This window comes from Neodiprion fabricii, chromosome 7, assembly GCF_021155785.1.
Source record: "Neodiprion fabricii isolate iyNeoFabr1 chromosome 7, iyNeoFabr1.1, whole genome shotgun sequence".
Taxonomy (NCBI): Eukaryota; Metazoa; Arthropoda; class Insecta; order Hymenoptera; family Diprionidae; genus Neodiprion; species Neodiprion fabricii.
The window spans coordinates 2,365,401-2,391,994 of NC_060245.1; the positions used below are offsets into that span (position 1 = coordinate 2,365,401).

The 26,594-nt window shown below is 38.2% G+C and overlaps 1 protein-coding gene and 1 long non-coding RNA gene across 20 annotated transcripts in view; one reads left to right on the top strand and one right to left on the bottom strand.

Annotated features, from left to right (window-relative positions):
• The window catches only part of LOC124186401, a 212,270-nt gene that overhangs the window by 171,579 nt on the left and 14,097 nt on the right, over positions 1-26,594 (bottom strand). The window contains exon 2 of the long non-coding RNA XR_006871656.1: positions 7,549-7,700. This is a non-coding gene — a long non-coding RNA (uncharacterized LOC124186401). The remainder of the gene's footprint in view (positions 1-7,548; positions 7,701-26,594) is intronic.
• The window catches only part of LOC124186398 (protein doublesex-like), an 81,071-nt gene that overhangs the window by 5,648 nt on the left and 48,829 nt on the right, over positions 1-26,594 (top strand). For 2 of the 19 annotated variants that reach the window (XM_046578086.1, XM_046578085.1), the window contains exons 1-3: positions 18,033-18,250; positions 24,877-25,603; positions 26,038-26,284. In XM_046578086.1, the coding sequence (XP_046434042.1) occupies positions 25,325-25,603; positions 26,038-26,284 (526 nt within the window). In that variant the 5' untranslated portion in view covers positions 18,033-18,250; positions 24,877-25,324. Of the gene's footprint in view, positions 1-1,890; positions 2,033-18,031; positions 18,291-18,593; positions 18,687-18,906; positions 19,168-22,439; positions 22,628-24,876; positions 25,604-26,037; positions 26,285-26,594 lie in introns of those variants that run through there. The other 17 variants (XR_006871652.1, XR_006871653.1, XR_006871654.1 and 14 more) reach the window with 14 other exon arrangements.

A 26,594-nucleotide genomic window follows, 5' to 3' on the forward strand; every position in this document is an offset into this window, starting at 1 on the left:
TTCTTTGTATCACATATTATTATTTACCTGTAATTGCCGCCTAACGTACGGCAATTTATCAACGTTATATAATACCATATGTGCACATAAGTATACGTGTATTATTATTATATACACGTATATTCGTATAACGTAAGTATGGTCGCGGGCCTTACAAGGCGAATATGGAAGGAGAGATAGAGAGATAGAGAGAGAGAGAGAAAGTAGAAAACAAGATGGAAAATAACAAGGGGACCGGGGTGAGACGAGGTTCTGCGATATTAAGTTACAGAATTTCACGGAATATATCCAGTTTACGCCACAGCCGCGCCGCCGCGTCACGTTTCACTCCGAACGAACGAACGAACGAACGAATCAATCAGTTCCTGTTCGTCGCGGTTTTTTAAAATTAATTCATTTAGGTTAGTTCGACGATCTTCCGTCTATTCCCATGTACGTAAACCTTGGTCCCTTATCGTCGTCGTCGTCCGGCAGCGTTGTGAAAATTAGGAAGATCGCGAAAGAAAAAAATAAATAATAATAATAATTAAAAAAAAAAAAAAAAAAAATCCGCAATCTTCAGATCATACGAAAGAAGAGGGTTTACGATAAAGATGCGAACATCGACGCAAAACCTGGTAATAAAATAAACGAACAAGGGGGGAAAAACAAAATAAAAAAAATAAAAAAAAAACGAAAGAAAGAAACGGGAAAAGAATCAAAAATCAAAGAAGAAGATAAAATGTCTACAGGTAACGTGTGTAATAATACAGATATATAATCTGGCATCATAATTAAATGCTAGACTGAACACCTTTGTCAATATTAACCAACGTCGTCTTCGTCTTCGTCTGTATACCGTGTAAATTATTATACACACTCCGTATAAAAATTGTGCATATTTGTATAAGCATACTATACGTATATACGAATGGTATCACACAGCCTGACCAGCGTTGGTCGCGTCGATTTTATGCTATATGTTAGTTTCGATCGTCCTCGATCGCGGCGACCTTCGATCTCTGCCTGTCCTCCCCCCTCCACTCGCCGCCCCCGACTCGGCGCCGAGTTCTTATTTGAATAAATGTAGCGCGAATTTAATCCGCGAATGATCGTCCGATGTGTGGAATTTAATCGGATGATACATTTTTTATTCTCCTTCGACAACGAAACGCTGTTCACGTCGTACTTGAAACGTTTCAAACGTTTCTGAAACAGTTGAAATGGTTCGGAAACGGCTGAACTTGTTCGAAAACAGTTAGACGGGTTCAGGACCAGTCGGGACGGGTCACAAACGGGTCAATCGGTTCAGGGACGGTTGAATCGGCTCGGAGTCAGTTGAAGCTAGTCGGAATCATTCGAAACGGTTCAGAATCAGTCGAAGTGTAATCGGAAAGATTTGAAGCTAGTCGGAAACGGTTGAAAAGGTTCGGGAACAGTTGACAAAGCGAATCGCTTGGACGTTTGAATCGACTGAAACACTCCAAACAGTTGAAACAGTGAAGTGATCGAAAGTGTTGTGAGGTTTAAAAAGTATTAAAAAGTTCAAGCGTACGAAAGAGAGTTGGAAGGGTGAAGGATAATTGGCAGAATGGAAACGATGGAAGTCTGAAAGAACGACGCCCCGGTTGCCTGAATAAAAAAAAAAAAAAAGACTGTCGCCGAGGCTGCAAAAGTGGTTTGCGATCCTACGGCGATGCTGTTGCTGTTGCTGCCGCACGAAGCGGGAGATACGCGTTGACTGGAACGACAACGGAACGGAGCGTTCGACGAGGCAACCTGCTCTCTCTTCTCTCCTCTCTCTCTCTCTCTCTCTCTCTCTCTCTCTCTCTCTCTCTCTCTCTCTCTCTCTCTCTCTCTCTTTCTCTCTATCTCTCTATCTATCCATCTCTCTTGCTCAGTCTGGGTGCAAAAACACCGTTTGTGGCGTGGGGGTTACGGGGCGAAGGGAGGGGGGGGGGGGGGGGATAAGGACCCCCCACCCAGGATGTCTCCTACCACGTACAAACACGCCGACGAATGTTGTACTTTGACGTACGTTGGCGACAATCAGGTATGTGACATATATTATATATTCTGTAGCACGTGTTCACGCAAGCTTTTCTACATTTATCAATATATATATATATATATATATATATATATGTTCTCGCGTGAAGCGGTTTGAAAAAAAATTTAGTTTCTCATATTACGTTTAACATTTGCTTCGTTGTTACCGTACTCTTCGCGAAAACATTTTTTTTTTTTTTTCCTGTAACAAGTTCGCGATTACGATCTTTACCCTCTTTGGTGAGCAATTATTTTTAGCATAAAAAAAAAAAAAAAAAATCGTCAAAGCGATGAGGAAAGAATTTGGGTGGAGAAAAATTTGATTGCCAAATTTTTGAAAAACTTTTCAAACTCCCCGAGGTTAATTCGTTGTGATATTCCGTCAAAGAAATTCAAAAATCGAACCGGTCGATTTCAACGATGCTTGAAAAAATTGAATGGACGATGATTACAATGACTAAGGATCACGCAATTCCGTAATGATTGTAAAAGAAAAAACTCCCGACCCCTAGTAAAGAAAGAAATCAACCCTCCGTTAGATGAAACACCGATACATCGGTCTAAACACATTACATTGCATTGGCGCGGAATGCCCTGTACACGCTATATGCGGTGTATACATTGTATGTATAATGTAATAATGCGGTGCACGAGTTGTATGTATGCATCAATGTACACACACACATATATATATATATATGTACTATGTATGTATATAGTATATATACATGTACATATATACACACACGCACACACGCATACACGTACTTTCGACTCTTAAAACGATGGCAATGCGCCGCGACGAACGCGGCCAGTGCCACGGGGAATCAAGTCTGTAATTGAGCCTCCCCCCCCTCCTTCATTTCCTACACCCCCCCCCCCCCGTCCTTCGACACCCCCCCACCGCCCCCGACCCCCTCCACGCCGACCATTACCGAGCAGCTCTGCTGCCGCCACCGATCGGCAAGGCAACTACTACGGCGGCTACATTGAAATTGAAAGAGAATTGAAATTGATACGCGATGTTACAAATTTAGCGCACAGTGAAAGTGACCTCACTCGACTGATTGAGTTATCGTTAGTTAAAACTCGCTTCGCATTGAAAACATTTTTGAACAAAGAACAAGAAAAAAAAAAAATAAAAAAAATAGAGAGATGTCGCGATCTAATTTTAAGGTTTTTTTTTCACACCGATGGCCTAAATCGTTTCGCACGTCAAGTTTTGTATGCAAATAATTTGATTGGAAACTTTTTTTTCGAACACTATTTGGCATCCAAAGGATCAAGAATTGATACATCGATGTGGAAAACTCCTTGCATTAAAAATTTTTCTGCCCAACAATATTTGACTGTGAAATAATTCGATTTTCGACGACGTTGAATGTTATTTTTTGAAAATCGCTGTACCGGTCCCCTTAAATTTCAACAGGTATAAGGTATCAAATTCGGTTCATTATAGACTCAGACGATAAAAAAAAATAACTTTCTGCCCTCGGGAGGATAAAGTTGCAGATTTTTTTAGACTCGTCAAGCCGAAGAGCGTTGATCGGAAGAACCCTTACTTCAATTACTCTGATTGTGTACGGGTCCTAAAAAAGATTGATTCGAACGAAGATCGAAAGAGACGAAGTACCGATCTCGGCACTGATCCTGCCTCTCCGAATGTTCGTTCTTCTTTCGATCTCCGATTTCCGAATCGATCGTATCGAAAGACGCTGTGACGGTCATTGGATGTTCATCGTAATATATATACATATATGCACGACAATGTGCGTGCATGTGAAGGCAGATGCATAAACGGAGCATGTGACACAGAAAGTCGGGATGAATTAATCGGACAGAGTTAGTCACTGACCGGTTTAACGTAAGCAACTACGTAGGTCACGTATGTATGCAACGTATCGGCGACGCGTCGCATGCGGGGAAATCGTTCCACGGTGTGGGGAAGAATGCATAAGCGAACGCCCATATAACTCGAGGATACATATGTGTGCGTGTGTGTGTGTGTCAAAGAGCATCGAGAGACGCTGATAAGTTGAAGCTTCGAGGCTATCCGGCCGACCGAATAAAATGTCGTCGTCGTCGTCGTTGTTATTATTGTTATTATTATCATCATCATTATTATTATCATCGTACATATCGCGATTATATGCAATCGTAACGTAGGTGCAGGTTTCAATTGCAATACGTGTAAGACACACTCGACGCATGCATAGGCACGTAAAGATAGTTATGCAGGTATTTTGCAAAAATGTAACAAGATCCAACGTCGTTTAATCGGAACAATGTTGGGACGTATGTATTGAAACGATGCTGATAAACCTCTGTTTTACGCACATATATAGGTACCTACGTACATATGTGTGTGTGTGTGTGTGTGTGGGGGCTGTGCGCTTTATCCTCAGCCTTTATAATACATTTGAACAAGAAACAAGAGTGATTGACGTGGGCTATCTTTTTCTCTCTCTCTCTCTCTCTCTCTCTCTCTCTCTTTCGCTCTCCATCCTCCTTTTTTTATTCTTCTTCTCTTCCGTCCGTCTCTCTTTACAACGTGTAATAACCTCCACCACCAGGAGGATCGGGAACGCACGGTGTGTTTAACCCGTCCTTTCGTAATTTTGACGCGAACACCCTGGGATTTAACCAGTGCACGACGACGCTGCGCTGCAGCAGCGAAGGATGAGGAGGAGAAGGAGAAAAAGAAGGATTAAAGGACTCGACGAGGAAACCTGCAGGACTTACACATCCAGACACATACAACGCCATACCATAATTTACATCAAGTTTATAAATATTTCTCAACACTCGGAACGTAGAAAATAGAAGACACCAGCAAATTCAAAAAAAAAAAACAACATGTATTAAATTTAAATGAATAAATAAAATATGTATCACCAAATTTTTCTTAATGAGTAAATTGAATATCGACGATTACGATGAATTTATATATAAGTCGTGAATGAGGCTGAATAAAAAGGATAAGCCTAGGAAGACAAATGTAGGGAATTGAGTAAAAAATAAGGAGTGATGCGAGAAGCATGAGGAGAAAGAATGACACCACCAAACGTTAGGGAAAACAAGAAACGCGTTTGCAATTCCGAACGAATATGCAGCGCGATGCTGCGCGCAAGCACATTTCATATCTCTACAACGTATACACAAATATACGTATCTCTGTGCATATATGTATGTATTTATATACATAGATACATATATATATATATATATATACATGTATGTATATGCACATGCAATAATATCGTCCTCGTTCGAAAGCAGCGAAATTTTTCTATCCACTTAGCTGAATCCTTGATCGAGTTCGTTCGCTTATCGTCTACATGCACTCGCGTACACATATGTATGTGTGTATAACATGGACGCATGTATGCATCGGATACGCGTGCAAGCAGAGAGAATCAAGCCGCAGATGAGCGCAAAGATCCGCGAATCGCTTCTCACCGTCTCGTCGAAGTAATACAATATTATATACACGAGTGAGATTCGTTTGTACAAACGCATGCGTATAGATCGTATGTGTGTGTGTATATATTAGGACGATGCATGTGTGTTGTATAGATTGGACACATTCATGCATAGTACAGTCGGCGGTGAAAATAATTTTCTTGGTGGTAAATATCGTGGGAAAACGTTATCGGAGATAAGAACAAAAAAAAAAAAAACGAAGGAAATTGGGAAAACTGTGTAGCAGAAGAAGAAGAGGAAGAAGAAACGGAAGTGAAGGACGAAAAAAGGAGCGAAGAAAATTGGAGAAATCGTATAATGTAAAAGGAAGAGAAGTAGGACCGATAAGAAATCAGAAATGTTATACCTAACCACAAATTTCTTTATAAAAAAGTAAGCAATAATTCCAATTGTTTTCTACGATACCTACACTCCGGTGTGTAAAAGGGTGTGAGAAAAAAGGCGAAAGAAACAAAATCAAACCCGTAAGCTTGCGTACATAGGTGGCGTAACATATCTATATATTATATGTATATATCACGCGTATAAGGGTTCAATATATAATTAACGTGGCACCTCGCTCTAAAGTCAGTCAGTCCGATCGAATTGCAGTGAGTTGTTGTTTAGTTTATAAATCCCCCCCCCCATCACTCGTTTTTTCTCTTTTCATTTCATATTTCGTATTTAATCGAGTACGTTCGGAAATAAACAATAGCATATAAGATTCGTCAATCGCGATCATTAGTGATGCAATTTGAGTCTTATTGATTGTAAATATTGCATTGAAAATGGAAAAGTATTTACCTACTTTTTTGTCTGAGATTTTTCTTTTTTTTTTCTTTTAATACGAAAATTTTATTAATTATAAAAAATATACGAGACGTCGAAATATCTCGCGACTAATTATCAGCTGCAATATTGCGATCGGTCTGAGACTCTTTGTTCGCGATAGATAAATGCGTTATCTATCTACTTCTTTACAATATTGTATCGGTATAACAACGGGAAATTCATATCGGACGGGAGGTCTATACATTGTATAAAAATTTGATTAATTGTTATCGTTATATATATAGGCTTATCATTATCGTTGTAATTTGTGCACGCGTCTCTATCGATTGTATCATCGATGCACATGTATAAATATAACAACGCACAAGTGAGCTTGGAAAGAAAATTTTCGAAAGCTCAGATGTTTTTTCTCATTCTTCTCTTACATCGCACGTATTTTTCAAGTTTTTTTTTTTTTTTTTTTTTTTACAAGTAACAACAACTTGTCGTCCGATTCTCCGCATAATTAAATTATCCAAAGATCTTTGTTTTTCAATACATCATTTTAATTGAGAACAAGAAAAAAAAAAAAAAAATAACTACTAATTTTCTTAAATTTCTATTTCTAACGTTATATAGAGATTTACGATTACACGATTGCATATCAATTTTGATAAATCCGGCGATCAATAGACAGATACAGAGAGACCTATTTAGGTAGCCAGCTTCTCATGCGTTCTATTTTCCGCAATTTTCTCCCCACTCTTAGATTCTCCCTTTTCCTTTCTCCAATCAATACGATTATCGTGTTGTGCAGACCGCGACCTTGTCTGCAAATCGCACGTGGTAATGCCCTCGTACAGAGTATGAATACCCACGTATAACGCATAACATATTGTATGCAATAAATACAGGCATGGCGAAACAATGTACATTTTTGTACAATTACTCGCGATGCTGCGCAACTCGTCGCACGAGGTGGATAATATGTAATATTTATTTGCACAACGGGTGGCCGGTATAAATTTATAATTAAATTCGCGTGCAATTAATTTCCCGTATCTTTCTTTTCGATTTCTTTTTTTTTTCTCTTTCCATTCTTGGTTCCCAAATCTCTTTAAAATTATTTTCAATTTTATCACGATTTTCGTTTTCATCGTCGAATCGCATCGTTATTGTTGAGAATTATTGTGCAATAATAATATCCTGTACATGTATATCAAATTTCGAAACATTTTTCAATCACGAATCAAAGTTGGAAATGAAAAAATGAATTTATTTTCCTACCTTGCACCGTTGATGCTGCCTGCGAAGGATGAAGGATGTTCCTCCGATTTCTCCAATCTCCTGCTGCTTCCACTTCACTTGTTTTATTCACACTCCGAAATTGGGTTTACCGAAATCCGAAATTTCTACACACTGTACACACGCCCGGTCACCTGCAAAAATAAAAATAATACACTCTTACTTTGTTCTTTTTTTCCCTCGCGAATTGGCAAAATTTTCAACATAATAATAACGATAATAAATTCATGTTTGCGAAATCAGTTATTTTTCGTAAACGATTAGTTAACGATTAGATTAGAAACAAAGAAAATGTTCCAACTCTTGGAATGGCGTATAATTGTGAAAAAAATGCAAAACAGGCCTTTCTAAATTCAATGAAAATTGAATTCGACGCAGATATCGAAATTGTTTCATAACGTACCGGGTGACAAGTGCGTGATTTGATCGCTAAACCGGAGTTATAACAATACGAGCATTGACATTCAGTTTTCAAAAAAATTTTGTCGATTCAATAGATTTGTGTAATCCAATGAGCGGATTAAAATCTTGTATCGATTCGCGTGATTGTTTATGAGATATAAGTAAACATGTTTTCGCTCATTTTACACGTACTCTTGCGGAGGAATGAAAGAGAATTGATGTTGTCGATTAAATTTGTAACGAAGTGACATCGAAATTTCGTTGAAATTTATTTTTCCAGTAGAAGCAAGTCTGATAATAATTGATAAAGATATTTCAGAATTATTCACCGCTTCCATGATATTGGAAAAAATTATTTAAAAAAAATGTGCATACGTTGCTGAGGTTGTATCCAGCTGTGCAGGCCGCAACACGTTGCAACGAGGCAAAAGCGCATCGCACGCGTAAAACGTGAAATTGCTGTATTAGTGTTACTTTCCGGTTATAAATTTTAAAAAAGGAATTTTACGCACGACAGATCTTGGAAGTACAGTGGAGACTCGATTATCCGGACTGCCAACCACGATCAAATAACTTTACGAAAGTCGAATCCATGCGTGCACGGACAGGTCTGAACTGGCATTGACTCGCCCGAAAATTTATGTCTCAATAATTTCTCAATAAGCATTGATTGTTGTTGATAATTTCAATTCGTTTTTGTTGTTTTCAACAAACACCGAGCATTACGCGTGTATCGCGTAATAATATGTGTTTATAAAAATCGCTTTTCTTGAGACATTCAATTATCCGAACGCCTAACGATAACGATTTGTCTGGTTAATCGAGTTTCCGCTGTGTATAGAGTGAATGTACAAAGCTTTCGCGATGCCACGACGCCAAACTCTGAAAAACCTAAACGCGCATCGGTAAATATTTTCACTAGGGGCGAAACGGGAGGAGGGGGAGGCCGAATCAAGACCGAACTTGTCCAGCGATCGGTTCGCGCGTTCGCGACTCGACGAAGACTGCGCCGAATGTATCGGCGACAACTCCGAGGCAAATCGAAGACGGCCGAAGTCAGCCGAACCCATTCGAAGTCTCGAATCGGCATGTTCGCGTTTCGGTTTCTTCCGAATCGATCGATTTCGAGTGCCAAGAAATACTTCGCGTAGCGGTTGAGGGTTGAAACTTGTTGGTAAACACTAAGGAGATTTTATCGGAACGACGCGAATAGAAATAAATTACAATATCAATATACTCGGCGACAAAGTAATCCGGTTATTATTGCTCGACTTGTTTCTGAAAGATTTTTAGTCAAGAGAGAAGTTTAGCCAAATGAATAATATTAACGAAATAAACACGGTACAATTACGCTCGATATCTGTATTAATATATCATTTATCGCTCGACTTTATCGTTAGACGTTCGCGCTCGTACTTTTCGCTTATCCTCATTTTATACGATCGGTCCATCGGGTCATCGATATCATAGTCGTAAGGTGACACACGCATTAATAGAAAAATTCCGGAGAAAAGATGAGCGTTTCACGCTACATGGAAGATCGTCCTCGTTTAATTTGTCGCTTGTTGGCATTTTTATTTTTATTTTATATTTTTAAATTCCTAAAGAATAGTGTACATAAAATTTTTTTCTATAGCTTACATCAAAGTCTGATGTTTGAAAAGTGTGACTGATAACCTTTTCATTATTAGTTTAATCTCATGGAATAGTTATAATTTAATATCAATTTTTAATTAAGATTCCCGTTCGATACATCGTTGTACCAAGCACAGTGATCTTTCGATTGAATATAAATTTCAGTAAAGAAACAACAATTAATGCCTTCATGAATTAAAAAAAATTTGATGACGATCTTCCACAAAACGTAGAACCCTCATATTTTTCCAGAATCTTTTTTCTTTTAAAACTTATGAATCTTTTTGTTTCTTCAAAGACCTTAGTATAGATATTCGACCATTAGAGCTGAAACTGAAACGATTTCGAATCGAAAATCGATAATTTTTCGTCATTCTTAGCAACTGCATTCGGTGGAGACGGAATCGAGGCAGTTGGGTGTACACGCCGAGTATATTTTGCGGGTGTATTTGCCGGGCGATTCACAGTGTGTGTTCGGCGAGCGATGAAAATGGTCCAGCTCGTAAACCGGCTACCGAGTTACTTACACGCTGAGTTTCAATTTTCACGAAGAACAAAAACACGAAAACAGGCACGTATTAAAAATCATTTCTAAATTTCGTTCGATCGATTACACGCAATTTATAACATTCGACAAAAAAATTTTCATCTACTTTGCTAAGGAGTTGATTATATAATACAATTTCCTGTGAATTTTTATTTATTTATTTTTTTGAGGTGCGCGCCATTTTTGATATACCATATTAAGTAAGTACGTATTCATTTCGTTGTCGTTTTAGGGCGGGGAAGTAATGTTTTTATTTTTGATGAATAATTAACAAATGTTTTTCATCAATCTTGAGCAACTTTACCACGAAAACGCGATTGGAATTTTTGAGAGTACGAACAAATAAAAAAAAAAAAAAAAGAATGGAGAATCACTTATCTGAATATGAATGGATGGTGGTTTAATTCCTCATTGCTTGCATACTTGCATAATATTTACTTTACCAGTTGCTTACTTATTACATATAGTTTCTCACTTGCTTGCTTAATTTAATGCAACGGCGATATGTCATTCACCTTGTATCTTCGCACATAAATCACACCTTTCAACCTCTCATTTTAGATTTATTTTTGCTTTCGCACAATTTTTCATTATATCAATATTACTTTCGGTCGTTTAAAACCAAGCGAGTCAATCGATCGACTGTTAGTAAAAGGAGCAATCTCGCTAGATTGGCAAAAAATTTATGTTTAATCAGTAATTCGATTCACAACAATTTTCAATACTTGGATTACTTTTTATTTAATCGTGTTTTCTTTTTTCACGATCATTTCTTAGCTCTCGTATGCGATATTTTAACAAATCATGCCATAAAACGTTACAACAAAACAGAGAAAATAAAAAAAAGTAAAACAAAACCGAAGCAAAAATTAAAAAGTTAACGTAACGCCGCGATATGAAAAAAAAACGAAGACCGAAACATTTGGTCGTAAATTTGATAAATCGTAATAAATATTCCGCATAATCCATACGTATATTAGGTGTATTATATACATAAATCGAGACGATAGCACAAGGAGTGTATAAATAACGGTAATTCTTTAATCATTAAAAGATGTTCAAGTATACACATAATCGCGTATTATACGTAAATTGATTATACGAAATTTGCGTTGTGCGACAAAATAACAATATTATACGTTTAATCGCGGGGTGTATTTATAATAGCTGCTGCTCGCTGCAGTATCGCAACGTTGTTATACCGTTACATTAATATATAATATAACAATATACCGAGAACGACGCTACGCGATCCGCGGACTCATCACACAAGTAGAGCGATAAGGAGGAGCCGTAACGCACCTACGTGCATACCTATATCACTGTTGGAGAAGAAAAAAAAAACACACGCATGTGATTTACGTACGTGTATCAGTAATGACCATGCCTCTCGAGTGTCAACGAGATAACCTCTTAATCGTCTGCATTGCTATAATGTTACCAAAGCTCGCTGATCGATGCAACAATTATTGCGAACTGTGTGTATATTTGTCTTATACGTTATCATTCCAGCCAGCGTATATGCATAAATTATAACGTAACGCGAGATGTCAAGAATTGTCTAATCTTAAATAATTTTTTACTCGATTAACATTTTTCTGCACGTGCTACTAAGTTTTTTTTTTTTTTTTTTTTTCTTTTCCTTACGTATCGTTCCTTTTTTTTCACTCCCGCAGAATTAATTTATCCGTGAGTCGTAGGTTTTTAGTTTTTCCCTTTTTTTTTTTTTTTCTCTTTTTTTCTTTTCTGTTCCCAAGAGAATGTAAACGCGGTGAAACTGCGCGTATTGGGCTAATTATTCACGAGAAAACGAGACATCGATAAAAATTCAATACGATCAGTCTCAAGTTCACCTTGAGATTGATACAAAAAATTTTTAATCACCGGTACACATATATTTATACATATATATCTGTGTAGATAATTGATAAAAATTCTCAAAATAATCTTGTAACCTGATACATATGTTGTACATGTTACGGTACGTAATATTATAATAAAGTCTGATGAGCTGACTTGGCAGAAAATTAATTGAACTTTTGACGGCGAGCTTTGAGGAAAAAAAAATAAATAAATAAATAAATAAAAAATATTTACAAAATATCATCAAACTTTTTTAACGAATCTACATATTCTTCTCTTCTCTTCGTCAATTTCTCTCACCGTTATCAAACGTTTACCTACGGTTGTGCAAAAGTTTTTTTTTTCAAACATTCAATGTTTTTCTCGTTTCTCCAGGTTTTCAACCTTTTTCCATGTTAAAAAAAAAAAAAAAATAAAAAAAAAAAAAAATAAAAAGCAAAACCCTGAAAAGCGTGAATTATTCGCAACCATCGCGTTCCCCCCTCTCATCATTGAGGTAGTACTGATATAATTCCACCTACGGAAGGTCGCTCCCTCCCCTTTTCCTTCCTCCCGACTTTCCCCTCTCGTTGCACTTCCAGCCGGCAAGTCGAAGAGGGAGAAAACAGGGCAGGGGGGGGGGGGGAGTGACTATGTAATCTGCAATAGGTTCGGGTACTCGGATTGTCAGGCACACGTGTAATGTCACGTCATTACAAGGCACAATATTGCACTATGCGCTACTGCACTGCATATAATGCAGGCAAACTGACTTCCGACGTTTCCTCGCGCCGATTATCCTCGAGACAATAATTTTTTGCAATACAAAAGAAACGAGGATTTTTTTTTCTTCTCTAATACTCGTATAAAACAAATTCAAATGTTTAATCGTACTCTGTTGAACCCTTTGAGTCACAGGGATGAGTATTCTTACCACCTGTTTTGTATACATTTTTTGAATATTTGGAGAACTTTGAAAACATAGTTCTTTGCGGTTTAGTATAATAATAGGTTGTCAATACTCGAGAGTGATTATTGCGATATAATGTAAATTAATATTGTTAGAAAGAAATTAATTGAGAAAATATGGTGAAAATTGAAGGAATAATTCATTCCCGAGGAATTTACCTTTCTGCACATGTTTTACATAAATTATAAGGTTTTTAGGTCTGGTGATTGCGAATCTGAAATCAGATTTTGAAAATTCAGTACGACGAATCCAACCAGCGACCCCAAAAACCGCCGCACAGAGTTTTTTTTTCAACATATTCGATCAAGCTTGAAATTTTCGTCCACAATACCGGATCCACAATCTTGAATTTTCAAAATCTGATTTCAGATTCGAAATCACCGATTCGAAAAAATATAAAACACTATCTTGTTGCAAAAGTTGACTCAGCACAAAAATTCGTGACTCAAAGGTTTTTAAATACAATGAAAAAATTCATTGTAAATTTGTAAAACGATTTTGTATGGTACATGGTTGAAAATTTTTGTCTCAGTTTTTAAAGTAGAAAAAAAGAATTTCTCATCTTTTCGACAATCGATTTCACGGGCAAGATGTTGTATCTATATGCTTATTTACGTACGCAGGTATAACGCTCGGTTACCTAATGACAATAATATGTGTCTGTTGCCACCGCGACCGCCGCGTTAGTTGTATTATTATACCTTGGTGTATTTGCTGTATCCTGACTATCGCGAATTGTGATTCGCGGATAACCGACGACCGCTGGAAAAGATCAAGGCCGCAAATACAGGCGCAGACGAGGTTTGCCACATCTTGATACCGATGCTGTTGCTGCTACTTTTGCCGCTGTTGCCGATGCCGTTGCTGTTGAATTCGTTCGTTCGATTGACCGAACGGTACATGTAACCCCGGCACGATTATCATCGAAGCACGTGTCTCGCACGTTCTGCACGCAGTTAATATTCATCCGCAGTGCGAAATTGCAGTGAATATTTGCCACGAAAGTAAGAGAGGAGTAATGAAAAAATTAAAATTTTAAGAAATGGTTATCGAGCTACAGGATGTGTAGAATTTATTGCAGTGGAAGTTCGACAACTTTTCGGCTGAGTAAATATCGGAAAATTTTTACGGTAAAGTTATCGATATGTTTCGGTAAGCTTCGGACTTCGATTTATTTGCTTGAATCGATTTAATTTTTATTTATAATCGTGCCATTTTTATTGTTAACGCATGAAACATCGTAGAAGACGATTTTACTACTCACAGAACCGTCACTCGGCACTCTATCGTATCCATGACGCCATTTTTCATCATCATACGCCTACACGGCACAGTTTTAAGAGATTTGAATTTCGGTATCGAATGAAATAACGAGGATCGGTGATTATCTAATTTCTATAGACTCGGAATGGGATGGTCGATGGTTTTAGATTGCGTCACGAAGTTCTGGGCAAATATGCAGGCTAAAATGGTTACGGATCCTCTCCGTCGTTCTCCCTTAGAACGTAAGCTCTGCAGCTCGAGATTCGCCAATTAATTGAATTGAAAATAAATTAACGTATCGACGTGATAAAATATCAGGGCACAAAAAGCGAGACGGAATCGTGCATTTGCTTGCTTTTGCAATCGTTTGTTAGTAGAAAAAATAATAAAAATAAAAAAAAGTTAAATTTTATCTACAAAGAATCGTTCGGTTATAAAATAAATCGATAAAGTGTAATTGAAAATAATTAAAATGTAAGCACACAAACGCACGGATGTACTTTAGCGTAAGAACTCGAGTAACAACTTGACATTAGAATGTAAGATTTTTACAAAAATAACAACAACTCCATTCGCACAAGCGTGTAGATGATCGAAAAAAAAATAAAATAAAATAAATAAAAAACTACAACGAACAAAATATCCATGAAAAATGTAAAAATTGTATTTGATCGAACGTAAATCTAATAGAATTGCTCTAGAATATTTAAGAATCGAGATATTATCAGGGTTCGTATCATATTTTTTTCTCTCTCTTTCGGCATAAACGAAGAATGTACACGCGGCGAGGTGTGTAATTAAAAATTCGATTCGAGTGTTTCAGTTTTTTCAGAAACCTCTTATTTCTAATTTCACATTCGATGTAATTTTTCACGGAATTCCGTCCGTTCTCCCGCATTAACCGCAATTCGTCTCCGTTTTCGCGTAAGTCTCGGGATTGCGAATGATCGATGTATAGGCACGTACGTATATATTACAATAACGCATCGAGATCCTGAAACATGCAGAAAGAGTGGAGCACAGAACGGGTGCCGGAATCAGGAATGAATCTCATCTCATCTCATCTCATCTCTTCTCTTCTCTTCTCTTCTCTTCTCTTGTAGTTGAATACCGGCGTTTAGCCGGCAAAAGTCGCCGTTTTGCGTGTGTTCTACAGGCTATATCTACCCACGTATACTGTATAATTCCATCCATACGCCTGCAGTTTCAACATGTATGCAAAAGAGAACCCGCGTCACTCTCGCGGGACGCGATAATCGGCCAATTTCCGATGCAGCTGCCCCCCACCCCCCTCCCCCTTTCGAGACCTCGCGTTTTGCGGGATGCCCTCAAGGAGCAAGGATGCACCGCGTGTGCAGCCTGCAGGATACACCGCATGCAGGGATCATGAGAGAACGCGCGGACAACGAACGGAACGGCTGTGCAATATTCCCCGGGCGGGCGAACTTCCTCGATCTGCTCGGGAATATTTATTTTCCCCCTGCCCACCCCCTTGCCCCCCCCCCTTCCTCTATTCTTTCTCTTTTTTCCTTTCTTTACATTTCCTACTTTCTTATTTTTACCGTCTTTCATTGTATTCAATCTGCATAAACGTATTAAGGCCGATCCTCCGCAGCTTGGCTTTATTGCAAATTTTTAGTTAAATGTTTTTTTTATTTTTTCTTCTGTTTCTTGGATTTTTTTTTTAATTCTTCTTCTTCTTCCTTTTAGTTACATGAGTAGAGTTACTTTCGGAACGTGTATATGTATATATATATATATATATGTATATATATATATTTTTTTTTTGGCAAATTTCTTAAAATTGCACAACTTTTGACGTAGTAAAAATAATCAAAAAATCCATCGCGAAACACGAGCATTATTTTTTTTCTTCTTATTCGTTTTTCTCACAACACGACACGAAAGTGTACAAAATTATTCGACGATACATTTTTTTTTTTTTTTTTGACGTTTCATTCTACCAAATCAAAAGCGTATACATCGATAAGGATATACGAAACTCGGACACAAGATGTCAAAGCGATCCTTGACCGAAAAAATTGAAAATCCACAAAAATTTCCATCGCTCTTGCAAAAGGAAAGTAGAAGAAAAAAAAAGGAAATTGCAAAAAAAGAAAAAAAAAAGTAAAATGAAAGAATTCGAAAAAAAAACGAAATTTCAAAAAATCGGCGCACAGTCGGTAACCTAGAGATCCTTCGCGTACCTGAGCCGAGCGTCGAGTGTCGAGGATGGAACATTGTCGGCGGGGAAAATAAGAATAAAAATAAGAATGTAGCCGGTCAGTAGCGAGACGGTGGTGGTTGTAGAAGGGGGTGGAGGTGGAAGGGAAGGAAAGAGGGTGGGGGGTGGGGGGGGAGGAGACTCGACTTACGGTCGGTTCGTGCAAAAGTAGCAACTTTTCCATCGGCGCGCGGTATTAGCGCGTGAAACGGTTCGCGGGCCGTGAACTGCACATGCATACCTTGCATGCACATTCACGCCGGACGTTTGAGAATTCCTTGAGTAAATAATACACGATGCGTGATCGGATTTTAGAGATTTGTATATTTGTATTGATTGTTTCATTTTCTTCTGCCTTTCGACTCATTGCACGTGATCATTAAGATCGTTTTTCGGTCACTAATTTGTAACCAGTAATAAATAACTCTGTAACAACCTCTGTTCCCGTCATTCGATTTTGCCTTATAACATCAAGTGTTGTATATATATATCCATATATATATATACATCAAATACCGCAGTCAGTCTTTCAAACAACAACTCAACTACATTACAATAATCGATTAATCGATGCATCGATCATTACCGACGAGTCTTCCCATCTCGACACGCTGCATGGCATGCAATGCGGTTGTGTTCTGTGTTGCACATGCACCAACACCGACATTCGATCCAACTCGCGAGGCGTCAAACAGCACCTCGCTTATACCTCGATCTTTACTCATATTTATAAAAACGTCGGATGATTAAAGTCGTATTCGTCTTATTGTCGGGAAACGTCATTTATTATTAATTATCTCTATCACATTTATGTATGCGGGACGTAAAAGTATAGAAGTAGCAAAAAGTAATTCTGAACAGGTAAAACAATAAAATCCTAGAATACCAAAACGTAGAATCGTCAGAATTCGTTTCGATAATACAAAATCATTCAAGAGATTCAAAATTCTTCCACCAATCCGCGATTCTAATTTTTTCACCCTCACCCTACCACCCGATTAATCATCTCGTCTCTCGGTTTAGCAAGTATACGTTCGTCTCGAACTCCTGAAATCCATCGACGAAATAAAAAAAAAAAAAAAAAAAAAAAAAAAATCGAACTCTCGCACACCCGCAATTAAAAGTCAAAAAGTCCTGTCGAGGCGACGTCGGTGTGTGACTCGCGTAATGCATCGATGCAACTGCGCACACAATCGCACGTGCATAGTCTCTCGGTAAGTCGCGTAGGATACGGTTTCAATCGTAAAACCTCCCCCCCCCCTCCACCCCCCGCCCCTCCGTCCAATCACCGAACCACCGACGTCGCGTGGAGGTCGAGAGGCGGTGGCGGCGGCGGCGGCGGCGGCGGCGGCGGCGACTGACGGACGACGCTACGCGACATGCAGCCGGAGCTCTCCTCGGTCGCGGTTGCGTGCCATGCCGTATAGGAGGATAAAAGAGAAGGCTAAACGCAAACGGCGAACGACGAACGGAGCGCGGAGAGCGGAGAACGGAGAACGAACGCAGAGCTCTTCTGGTGGGTGAGCGGCGGCGAGCGGCGGTGAGCGGCGGTGAGCAGCGCTCAGTACACCAGCACCTCGCTCGCTCACTTGCTCACTCACTCACTCACTCACTCCTCAGGCAGTTCGCGAGGCTCGCTGCCTCGGCACTCGGCAGTGAGTTACCGACTGCACTCAGGCGCGCATCGCACTCTCGGCCTTGCGAAGCAGCAGCGACAGCCGCAGCAGCAGCAGCAACAGCAGCGCAAACCCACCGGAGCGGTAGCAACGTGTCACGTAACGCGAGACAAACCCATGCTGTTGTATGTGTCCACGCTATTTCGCGTTTAGTTGATTCGTGCGGTAGTTCTAATTTTTTTTTATATATATATATATATATACATATATTGTTGCCTGTTTGTCGTTGTTGGATGTTTTTTTTTTTTTTTTTTTTTTTTTTTATTTTATCTACAACACCCCCGTGACATTCACGTGGTTCGATTGGCTACTGTGGTAATAAACGATTGATCGATGTTATAGACGGGAATTTCGATTTTTTGTGCGGTACTCTTGTGTGTGTGCGTTTGTGTGCGTTTGGATAACTTTTTTCATCGATTTTCGTATACGTATCTAATTTGTTTGTTTGTTTGTTGGTTTGTTTTTGAGAAACTGTCAATGATAAGGAAGATTGGGTGGAGAAGTGAGAGATTTATATTGACGAATGAACAAGGAGAGAAGGAAAAAACTGTTTCGTGAAAAGTATGTAAAAAAATATATATTACAACGATGATCGATGATCGTATTAAAAATATAGATCGCGTGCGGACCGAATGAAATCGCTTTTTCACGTTTTGCGAGAGAGACTTTGCTAAAACGACGATTTGACAAGTGGTGGTTCACAGTTTCTTGTACCGCAATTCAAATTCAATATATTCTTGTTGATGATCGGGTTTTTATTTTTCGCGGGAAAAAATTAAAGGAGGTCGCCGGGTAGCGGCAACAAGTGAACGACGCCGAAGAGAGGGATAGAGAGAGCGAGAGAGAGAGAAGATCACGAGGCGTAGGCGGCGTCGCATCGACGGTTGTGTTGTTGTGAATTCGAAGTCTCGTGCACGTGCGTCGCGTCCCCGATTTTCTCTTTTAAGAGAAGAGATCGGTATTCGGGAAAAGATCGTCGCGTGGAAAACCGAGGGAGAAAAATCGCCTGCGATTTAGAAGAACCGCAACGGAATTGAAATCGGTGAGGGATGTGATGCATAAATGAATAAAAACTGCAATCTGCAGACTTTCTGCAGAGAAATCGCGGCTTTCGTTGAAATTGCTGTTCTTTTTTTTTTCTAAATCTAATTATCGCCTGTATATTTTCCTCGCAATCTAAAATTTAACGATAATTGTTTTATTTTTATTTTGATATTATTTCACAAGATGCGAAAGCTCAAACAGCGGCAGCTTGCAACGCTGGTTAAGTTAACGATAAATTAAGTTAATTAGTATCGAATTAGCAGCTCCTCTCCTTCTGCGACTCCTCTTCAAACTCGAGAGTGCGAGAGAAAATGAAAAGTTGTTTCAACCTCCTTCTTCTCCTTCTTCTTCTTCTTCTTCTTTTTAATCCATTTCGGCTGAGTTTAACTTCGGCCTGAGACCCGGAGAATCAAGATTTGGCTCATCAATTGACAATTTGAAGAAGCAGAGAAAAAGAAAGGCAGACGGAGATAAGGGAGACTACACAATTTCCCGTGTATCCCGATTTGGCAAAAAAAGAAAAAAAAATATCAAGGGACTTGTTTACCGAGAGTATTTTTCCAATTTCACAACTTTTTAGAGCTTGATTATAACACGTACACGTATATATATACACACATACTTGAGAAGCGATGAAAATAATGAAATTGCAAACTGCGGGCGGAAAAATCTTTTGCGAGCAATATTTTAAATACACTTGAGTATATTGTTTAATCTTAATCGACTCCCACAAGTTCAATCAATCATCAATTTTCATACTACAAGTTGTAAAATGGCGTGATTGACAAAAAATCGTCCTCCGTTGTTGGCAATATTTGTTCGGAAAATTTTAGCGAGTAATCGAATCTTGAAAGGGGGATACTTTGTATTGATTGATGTTGTGTATTCAAATTAAGATAATTTTTTATGGTGCGGTAATAAACGATCCTCCTTCAATATTCCGTATTGCAAAATAAAGCCGTAATCGAAAAGGATAATTAGAGGCGAAAAGTTGGAAAAAATTCAATTTGCTCGTGATTCGCGATTATTTGTTGAGAAGAAAAATTAACAATATAATGGGATATTATTTGATTGGAGACTTATATTCGAGATTTTTGCTCATTCGTATACGCGAATAAAGCGAAACGCGACATTGTAACGAATTTGCGGGTTCGCCTCTTCGCCCGCTTTACTCGACGCAGACGGATCGAGTTGATCGAACGAATTCGGGAAGATGAGAATTTTTAAAGAAACCAGTCCTCTTCCTCCTCCTCCACCTTCTCGCTTCTGATCCTTCATGCGCGAGGATCGATCAGCGCCGCAACGAGTCTGAAACTCGATCCTTGAATGTAAAATGAAAATAAAAAAAAAACCGAAAGACGAGAATTTTCAAAGAGAAAAAATAACGAAAAATGTTAATTATTAAAAACCTTTCACGGAAACGTGATAAAATTTTAACTCGCTAATTTTTTTCAATATTACCCATCATTAAAACCCGATAAAAATCTTTGATTTTTATTCTAGGCAGATTCGGTGTCAAGAATAAAATTTAAAGTTACCTTAACATACGTGAAAATTGATGTCAGTGTTGAATAAATATTTTTTGATCTCTAATTCCTGGTTCGAATTTTCTGTTGCAAGGCAAAAGAGTTGATTTTTGCTCTTAGGATGCTTTGGTAAAAAGTCGAGGAATTCCGGATGTAAAATTTCTGGGCCCGATTTTTTTTCCTTTCTCTCTCTCCTCTTTCTATCCTTCGTAGATTCTGATTTATTCCCATACGCAGGCATCGTGACGTTGCGGAATAAACGAGGTTGAAGTTAGCAGCGTTATCTTAATGAAACATTGGGGGTGAAAATAATATTTTTTTTCTATTCTTATTGTTGTAACGATTTTAAAGAAGCTAATATTTCAAAATATCATTACGTATTATTTTAAATTACGTTTCAATAATTTTCAACCAATTCCAAAACCCCGGAACAACATTTTTTTCTCAATATGAATCTTCACAATAACGTCACTAACTTCAACATGATCGGAATGGCGATACTGCAGTTGGCGTTTCGGATAAAACAGCCACGTCAATACAGAATCAATTTTCGCAACATTGTTGCAAATCTTTGTATCGCGTAGCGATCTTCTTCACGGTATCGATTGAATTGCAAACTAGCGGTTTGTATCAAAACACCCGTAATGGGTTTTAAAAAGAAATAAAAAAAAAAAAAAACAATCAAACAAACAAATTATCATCCAGAATAAAAAAAAAGAAAGAAAATAGAAGTAGAATAATTTTAGAATTATTTTCCAATCGATTTTTTTCACATCGATTTCTACCGATCGGTGTGTAAAACGAACCGTAAATTCAATTCGTTCGGGACGATATAAAAGGGGGCGATATAAATTGAGGAAAGTCAGTAGAGACGATGATGGTGTGAAAAAAAAACGAAAAAAAATATATATATATATATCGTGAAATAACTCGGCGCTCGAGAAGGAAACAAAACTGCGACTAAGATTAATTCGCGATAAAATTCAGCAGCGATTTGCAATCTTGGAGTCATTCGTTCATTCATTCGGTTAGTCAGTCAGTCAGTCAGGCATCGAGAGAACAGGCGAGAGGCAACGAAGGCTAGGCCTAAAGTTACCCGTCGCTCCGTTCGCACAGAAAGGTGCGAGAGAAGAAGCTGCTTTTGATATCGCATCGCAGACTTATCAAATGTAAAGCTTCGGTGCCTGTAAAACACGGCGTGTAAATATCCCTGTATAATAAATTTCGACACGTGATTTATACCGGATGAGAAATAGATGCAGTAAAGTTGTTCTTTTATTGTCGTATTATGTGGATAATATACAAATTCGCGATGAAAATAATTTTCGATTCTTCTCAAGTGAATTTTCGTTTTAATTAAAAACATTAATCAAACGTTCTTCTTCAGGGATTTTTGCTCGATTTCTCTCCTCAAAGCAGGGGACAATTTTTATTCCTTGGATAAAATTAATCCTAGATGATAACAAGTGGACGATTAAATGTCGACAAAAGTGGGCTATAATTCAAATCATGCAGATTAAAAACGACAAAATCATACGGCATCGATATTCTGCGTTTTCTCTAAAATATTTATTGCAACGAATCGACGTGACGTTTTTTTTCTTTCTTTTTTTCAACTTTCGCGCTATCACAGCCTTCGATGAAAATACCTGCTGTTTGTATCCACCCACTTCTTGAGCGTAAAAAAATCGCTACCACGAGTCGAACGAACGATAAGAAAGCAATAATGAATATAAACTTGCAGCACCGGGAATCGTCGTCCGGTCGGGTCGTCGGTGCAGGCGACGAGAAATTTGCATTCGGAGTTGTGAAATTATTTGCATTTCATATTATTTCGCATCATTCCGACGGTGAGGAACTTGCATACCTATATGACGGACAAGAAGACGAACGAAGCTTCGAAGACCGACTAACTATATTACGTATAAGTAGGTACGTAAAATGCGCTTTATGCAAGTCATTAAACGGCGTTACTCTGAAAACACTTCTCTATGTCGATACTAAATATCGGAAGAATTCACACCGATGTCAAATTTACACACCAATGCATATAATATAAAATATCACGATATGCTTAAAAAATGTACATATATGTATATTAGGTTGTGCAAAAAATAAAGAGAAGAAAATCGACGACTCAATGTTTATATGCGAATATCTGTTAAGCGGTTGACGTTAGGAAACTTTTATCTCGGTACATTTTTATAGAGCGTGAAATTTTCTACAAGAATCTGTATTTAGATAGTTTATAAGTCACCCCGTTTTCGAGAAGAAGCAAAAAATCAATAATTTTTTTGATTTTCTTTACATGTTGGCTAAATGGAAAATGGAAACAAACAAAACAGGCACCTCTAAATATCGATATTAAGAGCTCATATTTGGATGGGAGTTTATTTGCGACGCTCTACAGAGTTTTACTTGTTCGTTTGAAAAAAATATATTTAAACAAAAATTTTTTTTTTTTTTGGCACACCCTAATATATACATATATATGTAAATTTTTTAAGCATATTCACGATATTTAATATACGTATACCGAAATCTAGTTTTTTTTTTAAACATTATGAAAATGTACGTGAATTTGTTTCGATGAGTTCCTCTTTATAAGCCTCTTGAAATTTCCGAAACAACAACTGCATCATTTATACGTATCGTCAAAACCGATCGACGGAAATTCGCGAAATTATTACATTCCTCGTGTTTCAACAGTTATTACACGTGTCAAATACGCACATAAGTTTATTATACACCAAAGTATGATATATGTGTGTATCTCGAATGATTTCGGTATGCAGAATACCAAAGTGTACCGTTATAGCGACTTTTCTACATATGTAATACCCATATGGCTATACCGCATATATACATATATATATATATATATATATATATATATATATATATTGTATAGAGTGGTATTGGCGATGATTCTGCTGCTGCTACACGAGACGAATCGCGCGTGTTTCTTCTCCCTCGTCTTCTTCCTCTTCTCTAAAATCTGCGAGAACTTTAACTCTCCCCAAGGCTGACGAACCAGCAACCAACAACCAAGCGAGCTATATTTACGGTGGTTATATATATACATACATACATGTATAATGTACCTACATCCGCGTATATAAGTACATAATTTGTACATGTATTAAAATTATCTCTCTCTTTCTCTCTCCATATATATACGTATACGCATCATATCATCCCCCCCCCCCCCCCTCACCACCTATTTTGCCCCCTCTCGTGTCACGTCAAAGTGTCTGGCTGCATGCTGCGTGCATGCATGCAACGCCAGAGTCGAGAGAGAGATCCAGAGAGAGACAGAGAGAGAAAGAGAGAAAGAGAGAGAGAGAGAGAGACACTGCAACGAATCTCTGTGCACTCGGCGTTGCTTCGCTACGTACTATATAAGCGATGATAAAATTTAAGTTGCATATAATTAGTAGTGTTAAAGACAAATCTGTGCGATGCAATATATATATATATATATATAAATATGTGTATGTGTATGTATTTATCTCCGTATCCAAGTGCATCACCTGATGCGCTTTCGTGTGTAAATATAGTTTTATATATATATATATTGTAATTTTGGTGAACGTAAAAATAAAGTTTTTTTATAAGTTATATTCATCGTCTGAAATTACACAACAATCTTCTTTTTCCCCCCTAACGGTTAATGAAATTTTCACGTTTTACGAAATCGATTAGCTTCATTGATTTATTGAAAGTTCTTAGAACAAGAATCATTGTTAAAACTGTTGGGGAAAAGATACTCATCAATTTTCCCTACACGGGTAACACTTTGAATTTTTTTTTTTTCCTTATCGCTTTTCCGAGTTTCAGAGGAGTGAGGAAAAGATTTATCATCAAGGAATTGAATTCAATTGAAATCTGTATGAAACGCGTCCTACTGGATGAGATTTAATCCGCACAGGCACTCGATACATTGTTCGATTAATCAATCAGTGATCGAGGTTCGTCGATAATTGACTTTTTTTTAATAATCATCAAGCCGCTGTTATCGTTCTGTCGAATGTATTTGATTGATTTTTTTTCACTCGCCGTCTGTTCATTTTTATCGCGTTAATCGCGTGCGAAATTCTTACGGCATGTGCGTAAATAGAATCTAAAAAAAAAAAAGGAAATTAAATTGACCGAATCTCTTTCTTTACGTTCTGTTGCAGAGAAAGACGTCAGGATGAAGTCTGATCCCCCCGCGGAACGGTTGGAGAATTTTTTAAATCACCAACGCTGCAAGAATTATTTTTACCACAATCGTCGCGATCTGCATCAGCAGCAGGATCAGTAGCAGAGTGCAAAAAAAAAAAAAACGATAATAAAAATTAAAAAGAAGAAGAAAAACAAAAAGATCGTTAATCTATGAAACATATGACATTGACAGTGAGAATGAGAAATCGATCGAATCGAACCTGCTGTGTGATTTAAAAAGTGCAAAAAAAAAATCAAAATAAAACGTAATCACAGATCATTAAACTTCGAGGGTGAAAAGCGTCCTCGTTAAGGACAGAATCAAAACGCGTAGTGAACGAAGTACAGTCGAGTAAAGATAAGTCTGTGAATTATTTTTTCGTGATATAAATAGAAAAAAAAAAAAGGAAAAAATCTTAGAAAATGGATCACAATGACGACATTTTATCATCCGGTCAAATGGATTCCAGTGCCTCGTCGTCAAACGCGGCGCTCAATCCAAGAACACCGCCGAATTGTGCCCGTTGTAGGAATCATAGACTAAAAATAGCCCTCAAGGGTCACAAGAGATACTGTAAATATCGTAGCTGTAACTGCGAGAAGTGTAGATTAACCGCGGAACGGCAACGCGTCATGGCGCTGCAAACCGCGCTGAGAAGAGCTCAGGCCCAGGACGAGGCCAGGGTCAGAGGGCCCGAAGAAGTTAGTAATTCCTTGTTCCTCAAGATACCCTCCTTATCCCCAAACCACGTCGGAAGACGCGTGGGGCTGCTGCGAGAATGTGTGCAAAAAAAGTTGGCAAAGCGTTCAAAAAACCGATGAATTCCATGAGGAATGTTAAAAGTTCCAAAATCTTGAAAAATTTTTCCAAAATAAGTTGGCAAAATGTAAAGAAACAATAAAATTTGCATGAGAAATAGTAAATGTACGCGTACGTGTTCCAGAATTTTGCAAAATGTGCGGGGAAAAAATTGACAAAAACTTTGCAGTGGGGGAAAAAAAAAAAAAAAAAAGAAGTGTTCAAATTTAATTTCCTTCCCACATTTGCGAATTTTAATTTTTTCGTTCTGAAACAAAATCGCAGTCTCGCCGCGCGGCTTTCGGAGACGCGGTGATCTTAACGCACCTTTTCCTAGCAGGTGGACCCTCGTTCGGTGGTCGTTGACGTCGCCGATCGTTTGATATCGGTGCCCCAACCCGAGAGGTCGAGTTTGGAGGGTAGCTGCGACAGCAGCAGCGGGGGATCCCCGGTGAGCAATCACGACAGCAACGGAGGGCACAGCGTAATCGGGGGATCGGTTGTTACGATACCACCCTCGCAAAAATTACCCGCGATTTACCCCCACGGCACCCCCCCGTCGTATTTACCGCAGCGGCGAAACGGTGAGTTTTTCTTTTACAATTTATCCCGAATCTCTTGAAACTGCGAGGTTCGAGTTTCTAACTTGTTGATATAACGATGAATGTTCGTGAAAAAAAAACAACAAAATAAACGCTACTTCGCAACTTCTGTATTGTTTGAAATTCGGTAATCCGTAAGTTTTAGCCAAATTCTACTCATATTTTGTGGACCAAATTTTTTTTTAAATCGTTCAAAAATAGTAAATTAACGAGTTTTGTTTCGACGCTTTGTTACGTTAACGTTGCTAACTTCAATACTGTTTGACACTTGACACTCAGCTCCGCATGTGCT